Raw genomic sequence first — 16057 nt, forward strand, 5'->3', positions numbered from 1 at the left:
AAATGTGTGTGTTTATATTCATAACTTACGTATTGTTTGTATATATATACGTATACATGATTATAGAGGAATATTATATAAACCATTCTTTAAATGTGTACATTAACATTTTGGTAATCAGCTCTTTTTTATGATTTCCCACAAACAACAACTATTAATGCCGTGTGGATGTTATGTTGTAAAGGTATATGCAATAAAATGCGTATGCCATTTTCGAAATTTAAAGTCAGTGTACTTTTAAAGACATTTTTATAAACATTATAATAGTTAATCATTTCATATCGGTTTGGCAAGAATCTTGAAGATTGTATTTCGGTAATCATTAAAGTTCCTTATGAATCAGCTGCTTCAATAGATGATCCTTATTTACAAACACGTATATTAAAAATCTATTGAAAATTATGATCATGCCACCATACATCAATTCATAACCTAGAGTAAAATTAATATAACAATATTATTATCATGCCAGTATATATATATATAAATATATATATATATATACATATACATATATATACATATATATACACATATATACATATATATATACATATATATATACACATATACATACACATATATATATACATATATACACATACTTATATAAATATACATATATATATATATATATATATATATATATTCATACTAGCAGGGGCAATATACGTTGTCTGAATTGAATAGCGATGCATCAATGTTCAATCCTTCTAACTTGTATTGCAATCGAAATCGATTAAAGCGCCCAATCTTCAATCAAATGGATTGAGTGCGTGCACTAATTGAAGATGCATCACAGTGAACTCGGGGGAAGCTTCACGTGTTCGCATGCGATGACTTAGCCCACAAAAGATTTTAGTCTACATTTATTTTTCGACAACCTACACTTGTATTTTAGGAATTTATTTTTACATATTATGCTGTAATTGAAGTTAAATATGCAAGATAGCTAACATTGATTTTGTATATTTATATATATATAAAAAAACTACTGATGTTGTTATATATCTGGTCTTTCTCCTTTTAGGTAATAACACTTCTCAGATGCAATTTTGATGGTAGGCACTGCAATGTGTCTACATTAGTCAACATCGACTGTATTTTCTTTCATAGTTTATTTCGATTATTGATTATCGAGAATTACCGAAGCCATATCGATACAAAACCTATTTATGTACACTTCCAGTGACATAATGTGGCTTCCATAAAAATTGACCACACAAACAGACAAAGTTTATATGTATATATATATATGTATATATATATATATATATATATATATATATATATATATATATATATTTATATTAACTCATAATATGACATATCCCAATATTTACTTCAGTGGAGTGAATGAATGAGAAGATGTTTGTTATTGTATACACATATTTGGATGGCAAGTAAGTCTAATATTTGTTATTTTTTTTTAATTAATCACCAGTAAAGTAGGTGTTTGTTTCTTTTAGGATAAGACAAAAGTATGCATCCGTAGTTCATTTTCCATAGGTATAGTTTTAATACCAGATAATTAAATTTACGAAGCTTTACAATTTACTCAAACTGCATTATATTACTTATCCTCAGAATTGTATTAATTCATCTGCCATCAATATTAGTAGTACGATTTTTCTCTCCGCCTTTCTCTCACCCTTTCTGGCTATGTCAAGTATATATATATATATATATATATATATATATATATATATATATATATATATGTTTGTGTGTATGTATATATATATATATAGATGTTTGTGTGTGTATGTCTGTATATATATACATATATACATATATATATATATACATATATATATATATATATATATATATATATATATATAATGTGATAGATATTAAATACACACCAAAAACGTTCAGCTTAATGTCTTCTATAGAAAGTTGTAAATTTTATAATGAGAATTACATTAAATGTAGGACTAATTCAACTTACATGTTATATGCGTCAGAATTATTGTCTTCTTTGTTTTTGTCAGTAGATTATCCGCCAGATGCACCGATTTATGATACCAGCAAATCATTTTCTAAATATGCCGGTTGTTTTTTTTTTTTTTTTTTTTGTAAATAAATTTCCGAAGGAAGATTAAGTTCTTTCAATTGGTGATGTCCAATTTAATCATTTTTATATATTTGAACATTTGAAACCAACACTGATAAGATTTAACCTTGCTAAAATTACGTACAAACTGCGATTCTTTCGTCTGTTTATATTAAGTTTGGAATAACAACAAGACCACTGCAATTACATGAAGAAGCTTATGTTTTCCTACAACCACTGTAAATAGAAACCTATTAACAAATAATTTTTAAACTCCTAATTCTAGGTTCATCGTTTATAAATAAAGGATACATGTTTCAACTTACAGTATATTGTCTGATTCATACGAAAAAATATATATTTATATGCGTTTCTGCATAAATGATCTTAATACTAGGAAGAGGACCAAACATGCACAAACACACACAGATATATGAGATATATATTCCAAGCAGATGGTATTAATGTTGGACAAGCTTCTCATTAAAGCTTTTTTTATGTACAGAATTTAAGTTTTTCATTTATTTTATTTTTGTTTGTTTAATAGTTAACCTCTTCTATTATGTTTATACGTATGTGTCACGGACAATGTCACCTAATGGTATTTAGAATAGTCTACATGAAGATTAGATTATCTTGACTATTATTCTCATTTTAGTTTTATCATTCACAAGGTTTCTCAGGACGTAAACACCGAAAATATTCTAATTCGAAAATTTCAGATGATGCACCTAAAATAGACATATGTGTTATTCTTCGTACGAAGATAAAATATTTGTTCGGTTAATTTGAAGACAAACATACTTAATTCATACGAATTTGAATTAACTTGATATGTTACGAATCTTTTATATTTTCATCAATTCCTGATAATGTCACTGCGAAGAGTACTAATATGTGTAGTACTACATGCATATACTTTATATTATTTTAATTAGATATTTTAAAAAAACATCAGAAATATATAATAATAAAATCAATTAACGGATGAGTTACACGTGAAATGTGCGTTTAAAATATGTTTGCTTCTGGCATATATGTCGTAAAATTAGTGTTATAGGATTATGCAGTCAAACAATGGCTACTAATGTTTGAAATATTTGAATATAAAACTTATTCGAGGAACGCCAAATAACTTTTCCATATGTTTACGTTAATATTTATAAATAAACGTGTATTTTTAAGAGACTTGTCAATAAAGAAGGAATGTAAATCACGTATTTTAAAAAGATAGTGTGTAAATATGAATAAAAATGTATTTTAATTGTTCATGGCATTGAATTAGTTTTTAAACCTGTATTGTCTTTTCGAAAATAAAAAAAATAATGCTAAAACGAATGATTGTATTATAAGATAAATTTACGAAAAGTAGTTAGGTGTATCCTTAAATAAAAAAAAATCACACAAAACCAACTACCAACATTATTTTTTCAACTAACTAAAATAAAGGGGAGTAAAATATATCCCTATACTGATTTAAAATAAGGGATCTTTCATAATGTTTTCGGTTGATATTTTACCATGCGAGAATTACTGTACATTACGTCGGATTATTTATCTCATGATATGATATGTTATGTTACATGATAATATATACAATATGCGTGATATTCTGTCCTTGTTGTAATGATTTGTATTATTTAGTATAGTTGAATTATAAAAGAGTTCTATGTTATTTCATAGCATATTTAATGGCATTTGTGGTATTTTTTATTGATAACCTATGTAAACAATATGGCTTATAACTATAAAAAGTAAAAATGAGATAAACAGGACTTAATATATTAAATGAAGACAAAGTTATATATGCGTTTAATTTACATTATACCATTGAAATATGATACCATTTCTTCGCTAGAATATGACTGGTAATATTCAATCATATATCTAAGAGTATCATAAAACTATATGGAACCGATTTTAGCGTAATAATGTATCGACTTCTACAATTACAATGTTTGAAAACTAATATAACTTTCTTTGATTAATTACATATAAGATTTTGAAAGTTAATTCTTCTGTATATAAAGATATATATATATATATGTATATACACACATATATATACATATATATATACATATATATATATATATGTCTATGACTACTAATGATGTTAAACAATATTATGTCAAAAACGCGTGTACATGCAAACTACAATCGATTGCTCGTAATATTAATTTCTATTTGGTTATCTGATATCTCGTGTCGTACTCACTAAATATGAAGGGACGTATGGTGGCATGCACGTGTTTCTAAAAAATCAACTTACTCTTTTATGCAGAAGTTTTCTCTCAAGAATGTATATATATATATATATATATATATATATATATATATATACACATAATGATGTATATGTACAATTATATATATATATATATATATATACACAATTATATATATATACAATTATATACATGGATTTGAATATATATGTATATACATATGCATATATATATATATATATATATATATATATATATATATATATATATATATATATATATACACATAAACATTTTTTTTTAATTTCGGAATCCAGCCGAATACAAAGAGTAGCCACAGAAATGGATGAATATTATTTCCAGATAGCGCAACATAACAAATATAAAATGTGCATGTGTCTTATCCTTACATATTACTCTAGTTTAATGGTTTATACAATCAAAATTTAATCGACAGTTTCCTGAATACGTGCTAAATGTATGCCAACATTCAAGTATGTTTTGTTGCTCGATTTGTAATGTGATCTTCCATTAAACGCTGTAATTTCTGATATGAACCAGACTGATTATTATGCGTATATATATATATATATATATATATATATATATATATATATATATATATATATCCATGTGATGTTAAGTTAATTTTTAAATGGGCAATCTTGGAAACGTCGGTTGACTTTAGGCTTTCTTACATCTTTTTTTTCTGGAACTACAGGATGAACAATGAAAATAAAACACGAATTGTTTGTATTTATAACATGATCAACACCGAGTTAGTCTTAATCAAAAAACTATTTCGTCGCTGATATATGAACTATTATTTCGCTGACTCTCCGTGTTTTTTTTTCTTTATTTCAAAAGTTTTGATCTTTGTTATTTAGGTTTTTTTGTTTTGTTTTTTAACTGTGTAGGTGGACATGTTCGTTGTTGCCATGCCAACAATCCTTCTGCTCTTTAATGTGTGGATGATTATCGTTGTTGCCGTGTCAACAATCCCTACGCTCTTTCACTGTGTGATGGTGATCGTTGTTGCCATGCCAACTATCCCTATGCTTGATCCTTGTTTTCCTGGTCCTCTCTGAGCCGTGCCTTCGCGCGTTCGTTCAACTTCTTGCGTTTCATCCGTCGGTTCTGAAACCAGACTTTTACTTGTCGTTCTGTCAGTTGTAACTTACAGGAAATTTCCCATCGTTTCTGGCGCGTAATGTACGAACTGTTCAGAAATTCGTTTTCTAACACCATCGTCTGATAACGTGTGTAAGGTTTCCTCTTCTTGCGGCCTTTCGTTTCTGAAAACAAAGAGAGAGAAATCGAATATTACAATGCAATATTTATTTACACATTCTTACATAATTGAATGTGCAAGTGTTTATAACGACAAAACATAAAATGGGTAACATGTAGAGGTTTACTAATTTATAACCGTTAAAATTCCATGAGGGCTTTCATACTGCGCCCACTTTTCTTCTCATCGAATAGTTCAAACAAATATTCGCATGCATTTACGATAGAGAAGTAAATGTAAACTCATGGTGTCTAATTATATTTTAGGTTAACATAGTAAAAACAATTTAACATATAATATTTGAATGTGTACGCCCCCGATGTCATTATATTCTATGCGATTTATTAGAATAGTAACACATATACATATACATATATATATATACATATATACATATATGTACACACATATATATATGTGTGTGTGTGTGTGTGTGGGTGTATGTGTGTGATGACATTAAGTAGACAGGGTGTAAATGAGCAAACCTCAATAAAATATATTTTAAGTTACTGTGCACTAGGTATTGCAATTATATTAAGCAGGATGGGTCAATTACTCTTACACTTATATATATATATATATATATATATATATATATATATATATATATATATGTGTGTGTGTGTGTGTGTGTGTGGGTGTGTGTGTGTGTGTGTAATGGCATTTATTAGACAGGGTGTAAATGAGCAAACCTCAGTAAAATATATTTTTAGTTACTGTGCAATTGCAATTATATTAAGCAGGATAGGGGCACTTACTCTTACAATTACACACACACATATATATATATATACATACATATATAGAAAAATACATCTATATATATATACATATATATATGTGTGTGGGTGGGTAGGTGTCTGTGTGTATCTGTGTATGTATGCATACATATTTTGTGTTTTTCTGTACTTTTGTACAATAGGCATCTATATCTTTTAAAAAATCGTTGGTTATGTTACTCTCCATATGTCTATGATAATACAAGTAAAATTATATTAAAATAAAAAGTATTAAAGGATTGGATAGTTATTTAGCGTGATTTTCCTGTGTGTCTGATGTATATCCGCATACCAACGAATTTCATAATGGTTGTGGGTGATCAGTGTAGCAAATATAATCTATTTTTTCAGCAAGAAAGTTTAAATAATGTTCGTTCGAAGCAGGTGTGCTAACCAAGGCAGTTTTGTGTTACAGGGATTGTGAGACAACATTTTAGGTGCTGAAAATTGGGTAAGGATATAACTCTACTCAAACAGATGAAAGAAAATAATTTTCCCTGCTAATCTGATCATTTGGGGAAATACTAACGGACGTCAATATAAAATACAATCCGGATTATATGATCACGCTCTATTCTCCAAAAAACTTATCAAAATTACAACTTCCTACTTCAAATTCGATATTCGTTTATTCATAAATCAGATATCTTGTTGGCTCAAAACCATGCATCTTAATATGGAGCGGTAACAACTAAAAATATATTTTTATTTTACATAATATTTATCAGAATTAAGAACCATACTTGGACGCTTGGTGCAACTAATCTGTTTTAAATCCTTCTGCTGTCAATGAGTCATGGCACATATATTTTGCATAGATTACTTCATTATTTCAAGCGTCTTTTCCTTGATTTTGAAGGGGTTACGTGTCTTTAAGGAAATACTTATTTATCCCTAACTACGTTGATTGTTTAATTGCATGTGCAAAAATTCTTGATTTTGTAAGATCTGAGTAAATTATTATAAGACAATGACGTTCGTAAAATAAATATCTACTTTTAATTCAGACCTATTAATATACTTCTATTAGACATCATAAATGTAACGTCCAATACTTTTCTACTATGTAAGGAAATAAAGGAAAAACGTTACTGTTAATTTCCCTTCCTACTTGCGCATGTGTAAACATTCTATCATTTTCTTTTTGTTGGCTATATATATATATATATATATATATATATATATATTTGTAATCATCGACATGCATTCCTGTTTCGTTGTATCACAACCCATTAGTGCCGCTAGACTAACACCTCTCCCATCGAGAACCATCGCATTGAAAGTCAGCTGTTCTACCGATTAACACCCCCCCACACACATATATATATATATATATATATATATATATATATATATATATATATATATATATATATACATATGAAGAGAGAAATGAAGATAAAGAGTAAGAGACTTAAATATATATAGAGAGAGAGATAAAAGGAGAGAAAGAGAGAGACTAACAGATACTGAGACAGAGAGGGAGAATAGAAGCTTTCGTATCTTTTTTCACTCGAAATTTCTTTTTATGTAAAATCCCTTTATGTGTAAATCATTTTCTTGCAAACACTGCATTAGTCGGCTCTCAGTAATTGGTAGTAGTCTTAATACTATTTCAGGGACCAGTAGTCATTACAATTAAATACTCTTTTGAGGATTTAAAAGCATAAAATTATTGTTTTCTCAGTATTGACTATACACACACCCTATCGTAAAAGGAAGAACAAGTATATACAAAACATATTTTATGAAATAAATAAACAAAATTAATGGATGTGTTAGAAATTAAAATGCTTCTTTACGTGCGCATTAAGACATGTTATTATAAATGGCTACTTGGGCATTTGGATCATATTAATATGTTTGGAATTTTACATATAATAAACCACAGTGTGTGAGTATACAGATGTATAACTTGTATACATCTGTTTTAATTTGTGCACAAAGCGAATATCCTAGCATAATAGGTACTGATTACCATTTGATTATCAATTATCATAAGTTTGCATATTTGTTTAAAATAAAGTTAAATTTATCATTAAATCTGTGAATATAAATTCCTTTTTATTAGTAATTAAAAAAGAATTTGTCTACATTAATCATTTACAAAACGATACTTCATTTTTGTTTTGTAACGTATCATGGAAAATAAATTCTCTACGCTCCACCCATTAAACTATATTTGTTACCGACTCATCGTAAGGGAAATGATTTTAGCCAGTCAAGCAAATCCACGGTATCATACATTTATAAATTTTACAAAAAGAATATGCGAGATAAGTGACATTTAATCAACCTTTCTATGTTGGAAGTGTATACAATGTATAGGCTAATATCGGGTTCAATCCGTACAGTATTAGTTCGTGAGAAACTACTGTTTATGATTAATAAATTTAATAAAGTGTTCTATGTTCTCGGACACATGCTGACTTGTTTAATGAATCTCCCAAACATTCCCTTCTGTTGGAGACAAGAGAAACGAAGATTTTGTAGTCATTGCTTGTCTCCACACTAAAAACACAGCCTGATTGTAAATAAACCGATTTCATCTAACCTTTGTCATAGAATTAATATAGACTGCAATTTAGAATAATATCGAATCATTAAAAGAGTTTAGTGTTTATCTGTAATAATGACCCATTTTACATTTCACAAATATATTATACTGTATCATCAAATCTTTCTACATATGTAAGGATAATTGTACCGTAGATGCACGAAACCATGCAAGATTTTACGCAAGCGCTTCACCTTTTTTCCTTGAAAAATGAGTTGAAAATTGTTAATATTGTTATTTATATGAGGAAAATACCTATTTTAAAATTTAAATAAACTTTTTGTTCGAGCACGTACACCCACACACACACACACACACACACATATATATGTATATATATATATATGTATATATGTATATATACATATATATATATATATATATATATATATATATATATATATATATATATATATAGCCACGTGTTTATTTTACAAGTATTATTAACGAGTGTGCTTACTGCACGTGGATTTAAATTTCACCAATGAATTTACTAAGCAGCAATATGTAATCCTATAAGCGTAACGGACATATTATAATAATGCACTTAAATTTATTGTTCATTGGAAATCTGAACTTGGGAAATCCATCCGTGCTGCTCAATTTTTTTAATATTCATAACGTTAAATATTGTATAAACACATATAGAAGAAATCTGCCCATTAAACATCTAGCACTTTCCTAGCCCATGGCAATACGCTTTGGTTTACCTTAAATCACGTTTTCAAAGATGCATCCTTCCATTCACATGCAGATGTTTATCATCTCTTCCCCATATCGTTGTGATTAGATCTGGCATAGTTTGGAGCCGAACGCCCACTGCTTGATATCCAGATGTTTAGTCACCATACATAGGACGCAAATGACAACAATGATTTAAGGATTACAGGTAAAGAACTCAATATTTTGCTATTTCTGCAGGACCTATAACCGATCCATTTTTAAGCATTGCTTTAACGACAAATGAACATTTTTATTTTATCCTCTGACCCTGACACTTATAAAGAAAATATTTTGGATCTTTTTGGGATATCATATTTTTTCGATCATGTGGATTTTTCGCTAGTATCTAATAATAAGCATAGTGTTATGAATGCCATAAAGATTAGGATATTACTGGCATATCATTTTAGATAATGCAAAGTGCCAATATGAACAAGTTCCGAATATTAATATTATCTGCGGTTTTATATGCAGATGTATCTAAGTTAGATTGGATCCATATATATCCTAGTGAAACTGTAAAATTATCATAACGTTCAATTGAATTCTGAGTTTCGCTGTGAGAGTTATACGAATGACTTTTGATTTTTCTTTTATAATCTACTGTCATCTGGCCGCTGTTAACTCAGTTTATTGCGTACGAAATCCTGATTATAGTTGCTAAATTCTATTGAGAATTTTAATGCCTGAATATTCCGCATAAAATTTTCCGCTTCAATTTTTAACTTTTGGAAATGTTCAATTGAACGCTAAAAATGAAATACACATTTCAGTAGGCAAACATTGAGCAAAAATGGGAAATGGTTAAGCTTTAAAGCAGAGAGCATTTATATGGAAACTGAATCGTAATATGTGATCTTTAGAAGTATTTCATATTTACTTTTTGATGTAACCAATAGCCTGAATCATTTAAGCCGTACGAACAACGTATATGTGCTTTCATCACACCCGAGAAACGCTCTACTTTCTTGTTTTTCTTCTAATTTATAACAGTCTGAACTATATAATTCAAAAGATTTTTAAAATATATTGCATAATATAATCATATATTATTATACTAAGTCTGAATGATTGAACATTTATTTCAGTAAGGCGTTTCCTCGTATATTTAAACCGGCGAAAATATTATATATACTTCAGTTCTGAAATCTAGTTATGTTTAAATCAGAAGCACTGGTTTATATACTAATGTAATTAGACGTAATTATTAAGTGACTGGTCGATTTACTGTTTTGACACTCAGCTAGCTATATAATCTTTCCCATTGAGTCCTACTGTCCATGAAGATAAAATAAAAATAGTTTTATATTTCTTAATGCTACTTGGTACATTTCTAAAATAAGAGATTTTACAACAATACCATCTTATATATATTTATAGTGTATGATATTTTTAACCATGCATTCATGTTAGGTAGCACAATAACTTCTTAATATCATCCATAACGATTGGTAAAAACAATAATACATTTCAATTCATTTGGAGATGATATATAAATTAATTTTTCAAAATTAATTGATTTTAAGATATATTTAAAGTAGAATAATATTTGTGCTTGTGGCTTAATTGTTCACATTTACAAAATGCATTTAAAATTACTCGATTGGTGTAATAGTATAATTATTATTTTATTATTCAGAATGACAATTATAATTTACATTTATAGATACAGTGTGATTGACTGTATCTTTAAGAATGAAGGCAGATTTGTGAGATGAATTTGATTTAAATCAATATGGCATCGTTGAGGGTGTGCTTCTTACTAGATCAACGGTGTTTTTTCTTTACATGTGAAGAGTAGCGAAATGTTTAATATGATGAATGTCTACTTGATATACGGTGTTATATTCTTTTTTATCTCTATTAGAAAAGTTACTCAAAATCTACAGAGATAATCTATTCTATTATTGACACTAGGTAAAAATTGACTAATAGCTTTCCTGGGTTTATTAATGAAGACGATTTAGATAAAGTGGAATTTGAATCAATCTTGTAGACAGAATTTAAGTGTATGTATCTTTTTTCACACTTGTGTGAAAAAAGATCATCAAGACTAATTTTGTGCAATGAATGAGGAATTTAAATGATAAAGAAAACGACTAGAATTTTATATTCTTGTGATAAACGTTATAATTTCGTACCCATTAAACTGTTCTATCTCGATTTGTAGCCAATCTGTTCCCTTTTGTTCTCTTGAGTTTCCTCTTTTCTGAGTATTTGTTTATGCTAAGAATATATCCCTTGAATTTTGAGAGACTATCCTTAATCTTAGTAGCGTTCGCGCTTTTTCGCCTTTGCATATCTCATTCTCTCTTGCAAAATTCTCTTGCCATCTCCTCTTTTTTTCTCATGAATTTTCCCGCATACATGTTGTCATCGCTCGCTCTCTACATATGCCTTCTTGCCCTTACTCTTTCTTTTATTGGCATCGCTCTGTCTTCTACTTTCTATGCATTCGTTCACGCCCTCCTGTTCTATACTTCGCCTTCCCTCGTTCTTTATCACCTTCTTTCCTTGTAATATTTCGTCTTCCCTTATGTGGTTCCGGCTTCCGTTTCGTATTATCGCTAGTCGTTTTCTCTTTCTATACTAGCAATTTTTCTTCACATATGACTGGCATAGAAAACATTATTTATCATCATTTCTGCGTTTGAATTGAGTTCGCTTCCAGATATTCTTTCAAGTAATGTTTGCATTCTTCAAAGTTAAAGATGCCCTTTTACCTGTAAAAGCTATACAAAAACCAATCATGCCTTCCTATACGTATATATGAAAGTATACAACAATATATATATATATATATATATATATATATATATATATATATATATATATATATATAAAGCAAATTCTGCAAGATACTATTAAAGAGATCCCGTAAATTGTTACATTTGACGTTATTTCAAACTATGTGTATAATTTTTACATGTTTGTTCACGATATACTAAGAAAAGAGGATTTATAAACCTCATCATGCATTTTGCATCAATATTTTATTAATATATTAGCAAATATGTTATATCTTGGTCAATTATGTTATTTGGTTATATTCGACAAATTATAAAGTAATGTTTATGTTTGAAAGTTAGATTTTACGATTCGCCTGTAATACAGTAGTATAGAATTAATACATAGTGTTTATAATATTAATTGAATTAGCTGTGAGATAAACAATTCAATTTCAGATTTTGATTACAATGAAGTCAATATAATTTATATCGCGCATCATATTGAAGGATGTATAGTGTAACAAGATATGTTGTAATCTATATATTTATAAGATTAACGTGTCTGTGTATCTGTCTGTGTATCTGGCTGTCTGTGTGTACATTTGCCTATGCAATAACTTTGTCATTTTTTAGTCCACAGACTTGAAATTTAATATATAGGGTACTGAGATTAGAGAAATTGATCTGATTGGTTTACAGCCAGAAATTTGGCGATTAATGAGTCAAAGTTAAAATATTTTACCTGAGAGAACTCTAGCAAACTTTTCCGACAAGTTTGGATCGAAACACTTGAAATTTTATATATAGGTTTCTTGGACATAGATCTAACTTAATAACTTGATTTGAGAACAGAACAGTAAATTTTAAGGGGGTCATAATAGGGGTCAAAGTTAAAAAATATATGTATATTAATTATACAAATTAATAATTATGAATTATGAATCAGGTTGAAACAGGAAACACAAAGACAATCAAGTTAAATGTGCGATCGTTTTATTTTTGTTACAAATGAAAATAATTATTGAGAATAATTTTATTCGATTATTCATCTCCTCATTAGCACAAAGGGAGGGGGAGAATTTAAGACACAAAAATAAAACTAGCACGTTGTATAGGTTAGGTGGATTGTACTTATTAAGATTTATTAGAAAATTTGTTTGAAGTTGTTAAGTAAATTTTGTGTGCATTCTTCCGTATTTTGAACCCAAATTCGAATACGATTATTCTCAGTGATTATTCCCAATTGTAAATAAAATGAATATTGTTTCCGAAACGATCGTACACTCAACGTTATTTTGTTTGTTTTTATTCTGGTGAAACTGATTCATAATTTATTATTAATACTCTTTTAATCAATATTAATATAGCTCTAGGAGAAATATACCAATTTAGCTTATTATATATCAAGAGTATTATGAGCAGGGTTATTTAAAAATATTGACACCTTAAAATAAACTTCACTCTTTAAACTCCAGATCTAACTCCGACTATAAAATAAAAATATAAATTTTCTAGCTTTTTTCTATTGATCAAAATATGCCTTCGTACATGCAGATTCGCCATTAAGTAGAGTTGAAACTCTCTTCATGTCCATATTAATTTATTTGGGTAAAGGTTTAAATGCGAGTCTGCAGTTGCAAAGATTATTTTTCAACTGGTATTATATGTTTCGACCGTCAGTAATTAGCATTATCTACACTGAAGATTTGATAAACATGAAATACTTGTGATTTTATGCTAAAATGTTATATATTTGTATAAATATTATTAAGCGTACAACAGTATATGCATAATATACTAATGAATACTTTCATTAATAACTAACTTCTGTATACATGTATAATGAAAATATATACAAAATCCCATTGCATTTTTTATAAAATCAACAAGTATTATGTAATAAAGTTTTTTTTTATAAAATCTACAAGTATTATGTAATAAAGTTATATCCTTAACAAACAGAAGATCAAAGAGTGTGTATAAATAAAAAAAAAGATAGCATATATGATTTATATTGGATTCCACGTGTTGAAGAAAATGGACGAGACAACGAAAAGTGGACACTAAAACTCAGATGATGGGCAAATAAACACTTTGTTTCGTTTAGTATTATTGAGATCAAGTATATCTTCCATTAAAATGGTAGATCTGGTATTTAAAAAATTATGTTGTGTAAATGCATCAAAATCATACGGTCACTTCAGAATAATGTGCATTAATGCATTCTTTGCAAGGCATGAAGCTTATAGATGAAATAACCGGTAAAGATTTTTCGACCCAATATCCAAAAATATTATTTTATTGTACAAAACCGGTCATAGTGAGTTACATACAGTTTTATGTGCTTTGTTTTATTTTTGTGTGTGAATGAAAGGTCCGAGTATATGTTGGCGGTAAGGGGAAAAGGTAAACTCATGATGAAATCTTGACTGCCATTATTTGTTTTTTTACATTTTCGCAAGGCAGGAAGAGATTTTTCTTTGCATATATATATATATATATATATATATATATATATATATATATATATATATGTGTGTGTGTGTGTGTGTGTGTGTGTGGGTGGGTGTTTGTAAGTTTGTGTGTGTGTGTGTGCAAATAATTTGTTATTTGTTTAGTATTCTTTATTTTAAGATATCATTATTTAACATTACTACCAAAATGTGTTTTTGGTAAATATTTCCTCCAAAATTAGAAATGAATATGAAGTTCAACCAAACATATAACAAAAGTAAAGCATGATGTAAACAAGTACGAAAGCGTGAACAAAAAGAAAAGGAAAGAATTCGATGAAGAATTGTGTCGGGATTCGGGGGTTTAAAAAGTGGTAACAAAATAATAATCTCACCATGAGATCCTTGGGAATCAAAAAGATGGTCGCCTGGTGAAAAGGGAGAGAGAGAACAAAATATAAGCAAACTCAAAGATGCAAATTAAATCGAAAAAAATAAGTAGAATGAGAAAAATGAACGGGAAAATCGAGTGAATCTGAGTATGAGCGTATATATCCCTACGTCTGAATGTGTATAGGAGCGTTTAATAAGCGAAGAGTTGGTTTTAATGCATGCCTTTGATCAACAATTATTTTGCAATTCTGAAAAATAAGTAATCTAAATACTCGATGTAAGGCATAAAAAAACAACTTTAAAACGAACATAATAGTTCAATAAATCTTGTTTGGAATTTTCATTTTTAGATACGAACAAGTAATATTTAGATAATAGAATTTCAATAACAAATTGTACATCTTTTTTCTCCCTTCTCTTCTTCTATTCCCTTGGTTTTCGTCTTCATTTAAGAATATGTCTTTGGAAAGAAGGATATTTTCCGTTCGTCTGATGAGGGTGGGCTATTGCTATAACCAGATTAACGGGACATTATTTTAAGTGTGCATCAATATGAGAATATCATTTAGTATATAAATAAAGCTACATTTTGCTCATTGTTATTGAGCCATAATATATACACCTCGTTAACTCATTGGATTTTATTATGGATAGTGTTTACTAGGAATAATATATATATATATATATATATATATATATATATATATATATATATATATATATATATATTGAAGAACACTTTTTTCTAATCTATCTCATATGTACATATATATGCCACATATAATCATTAATTTAGTAAATATACTCTTGCTATGAATTCCGAACCCTAATAAATTAATTAAATA

At 28.3% G+C, this 16057-nt stretch overlaps 1 protein-coding gene across 5 annotated transcripts in view; it reads right to left on the minus strand.

The window, feature by feature from the left end:
- Nucleotides 1–4988: 4988 nt before the first annotated feature.
- The window catches only part of LOC145284803 (homeobox protein Hox-C5-like), a 1273673-nt gene continuing 1262604 nt past the window's right edge, over nucleotides 4989–16057 (minus strand). For 2 of the 5 annotated variants that reach the window (XM_080133769.1, XM_080133771.1), the window contains 2 exons: nucleotides 15215–15247; nucleotides 5176–5582 (listed from right to left, as the gene is read on the minus strand). In XM_080133769.1, the coding sequence (XP_079989895.1) occupies nucleotides 5341–5582; nucleotides 15215–15247 (275 nt within the window). In that variant the 3' untranslated portion in view covers nucleotides 5176–5340. Of the gene's footprint in view, nucleotides 5583–15214; nucleotides 15248–16057 lie in introns of all 5 variants that reach the window. The other 3 variants (XM_080133772.1, XM_080133773.1, XM_080133770.1) reach the window with 2 other exon arrangements.

The sequence above is a fragment of the Euprymna scolopes genome, chromosome 9 (genome assembly GCF_053919585.1).
Source record: "Euprymna scolopes isolate OS-2025 chromosome 9, ASM5391958v1, whole genome shotgun sequence".
In the NCBI taxonomy this organism is placed as follows: domain Eukaryota; kingdom Metazoa; phylum Mollusca; class Cephalopoda; order Sepiida; family Sepiolidae; genus Euprymna; species Euprymna scolopes.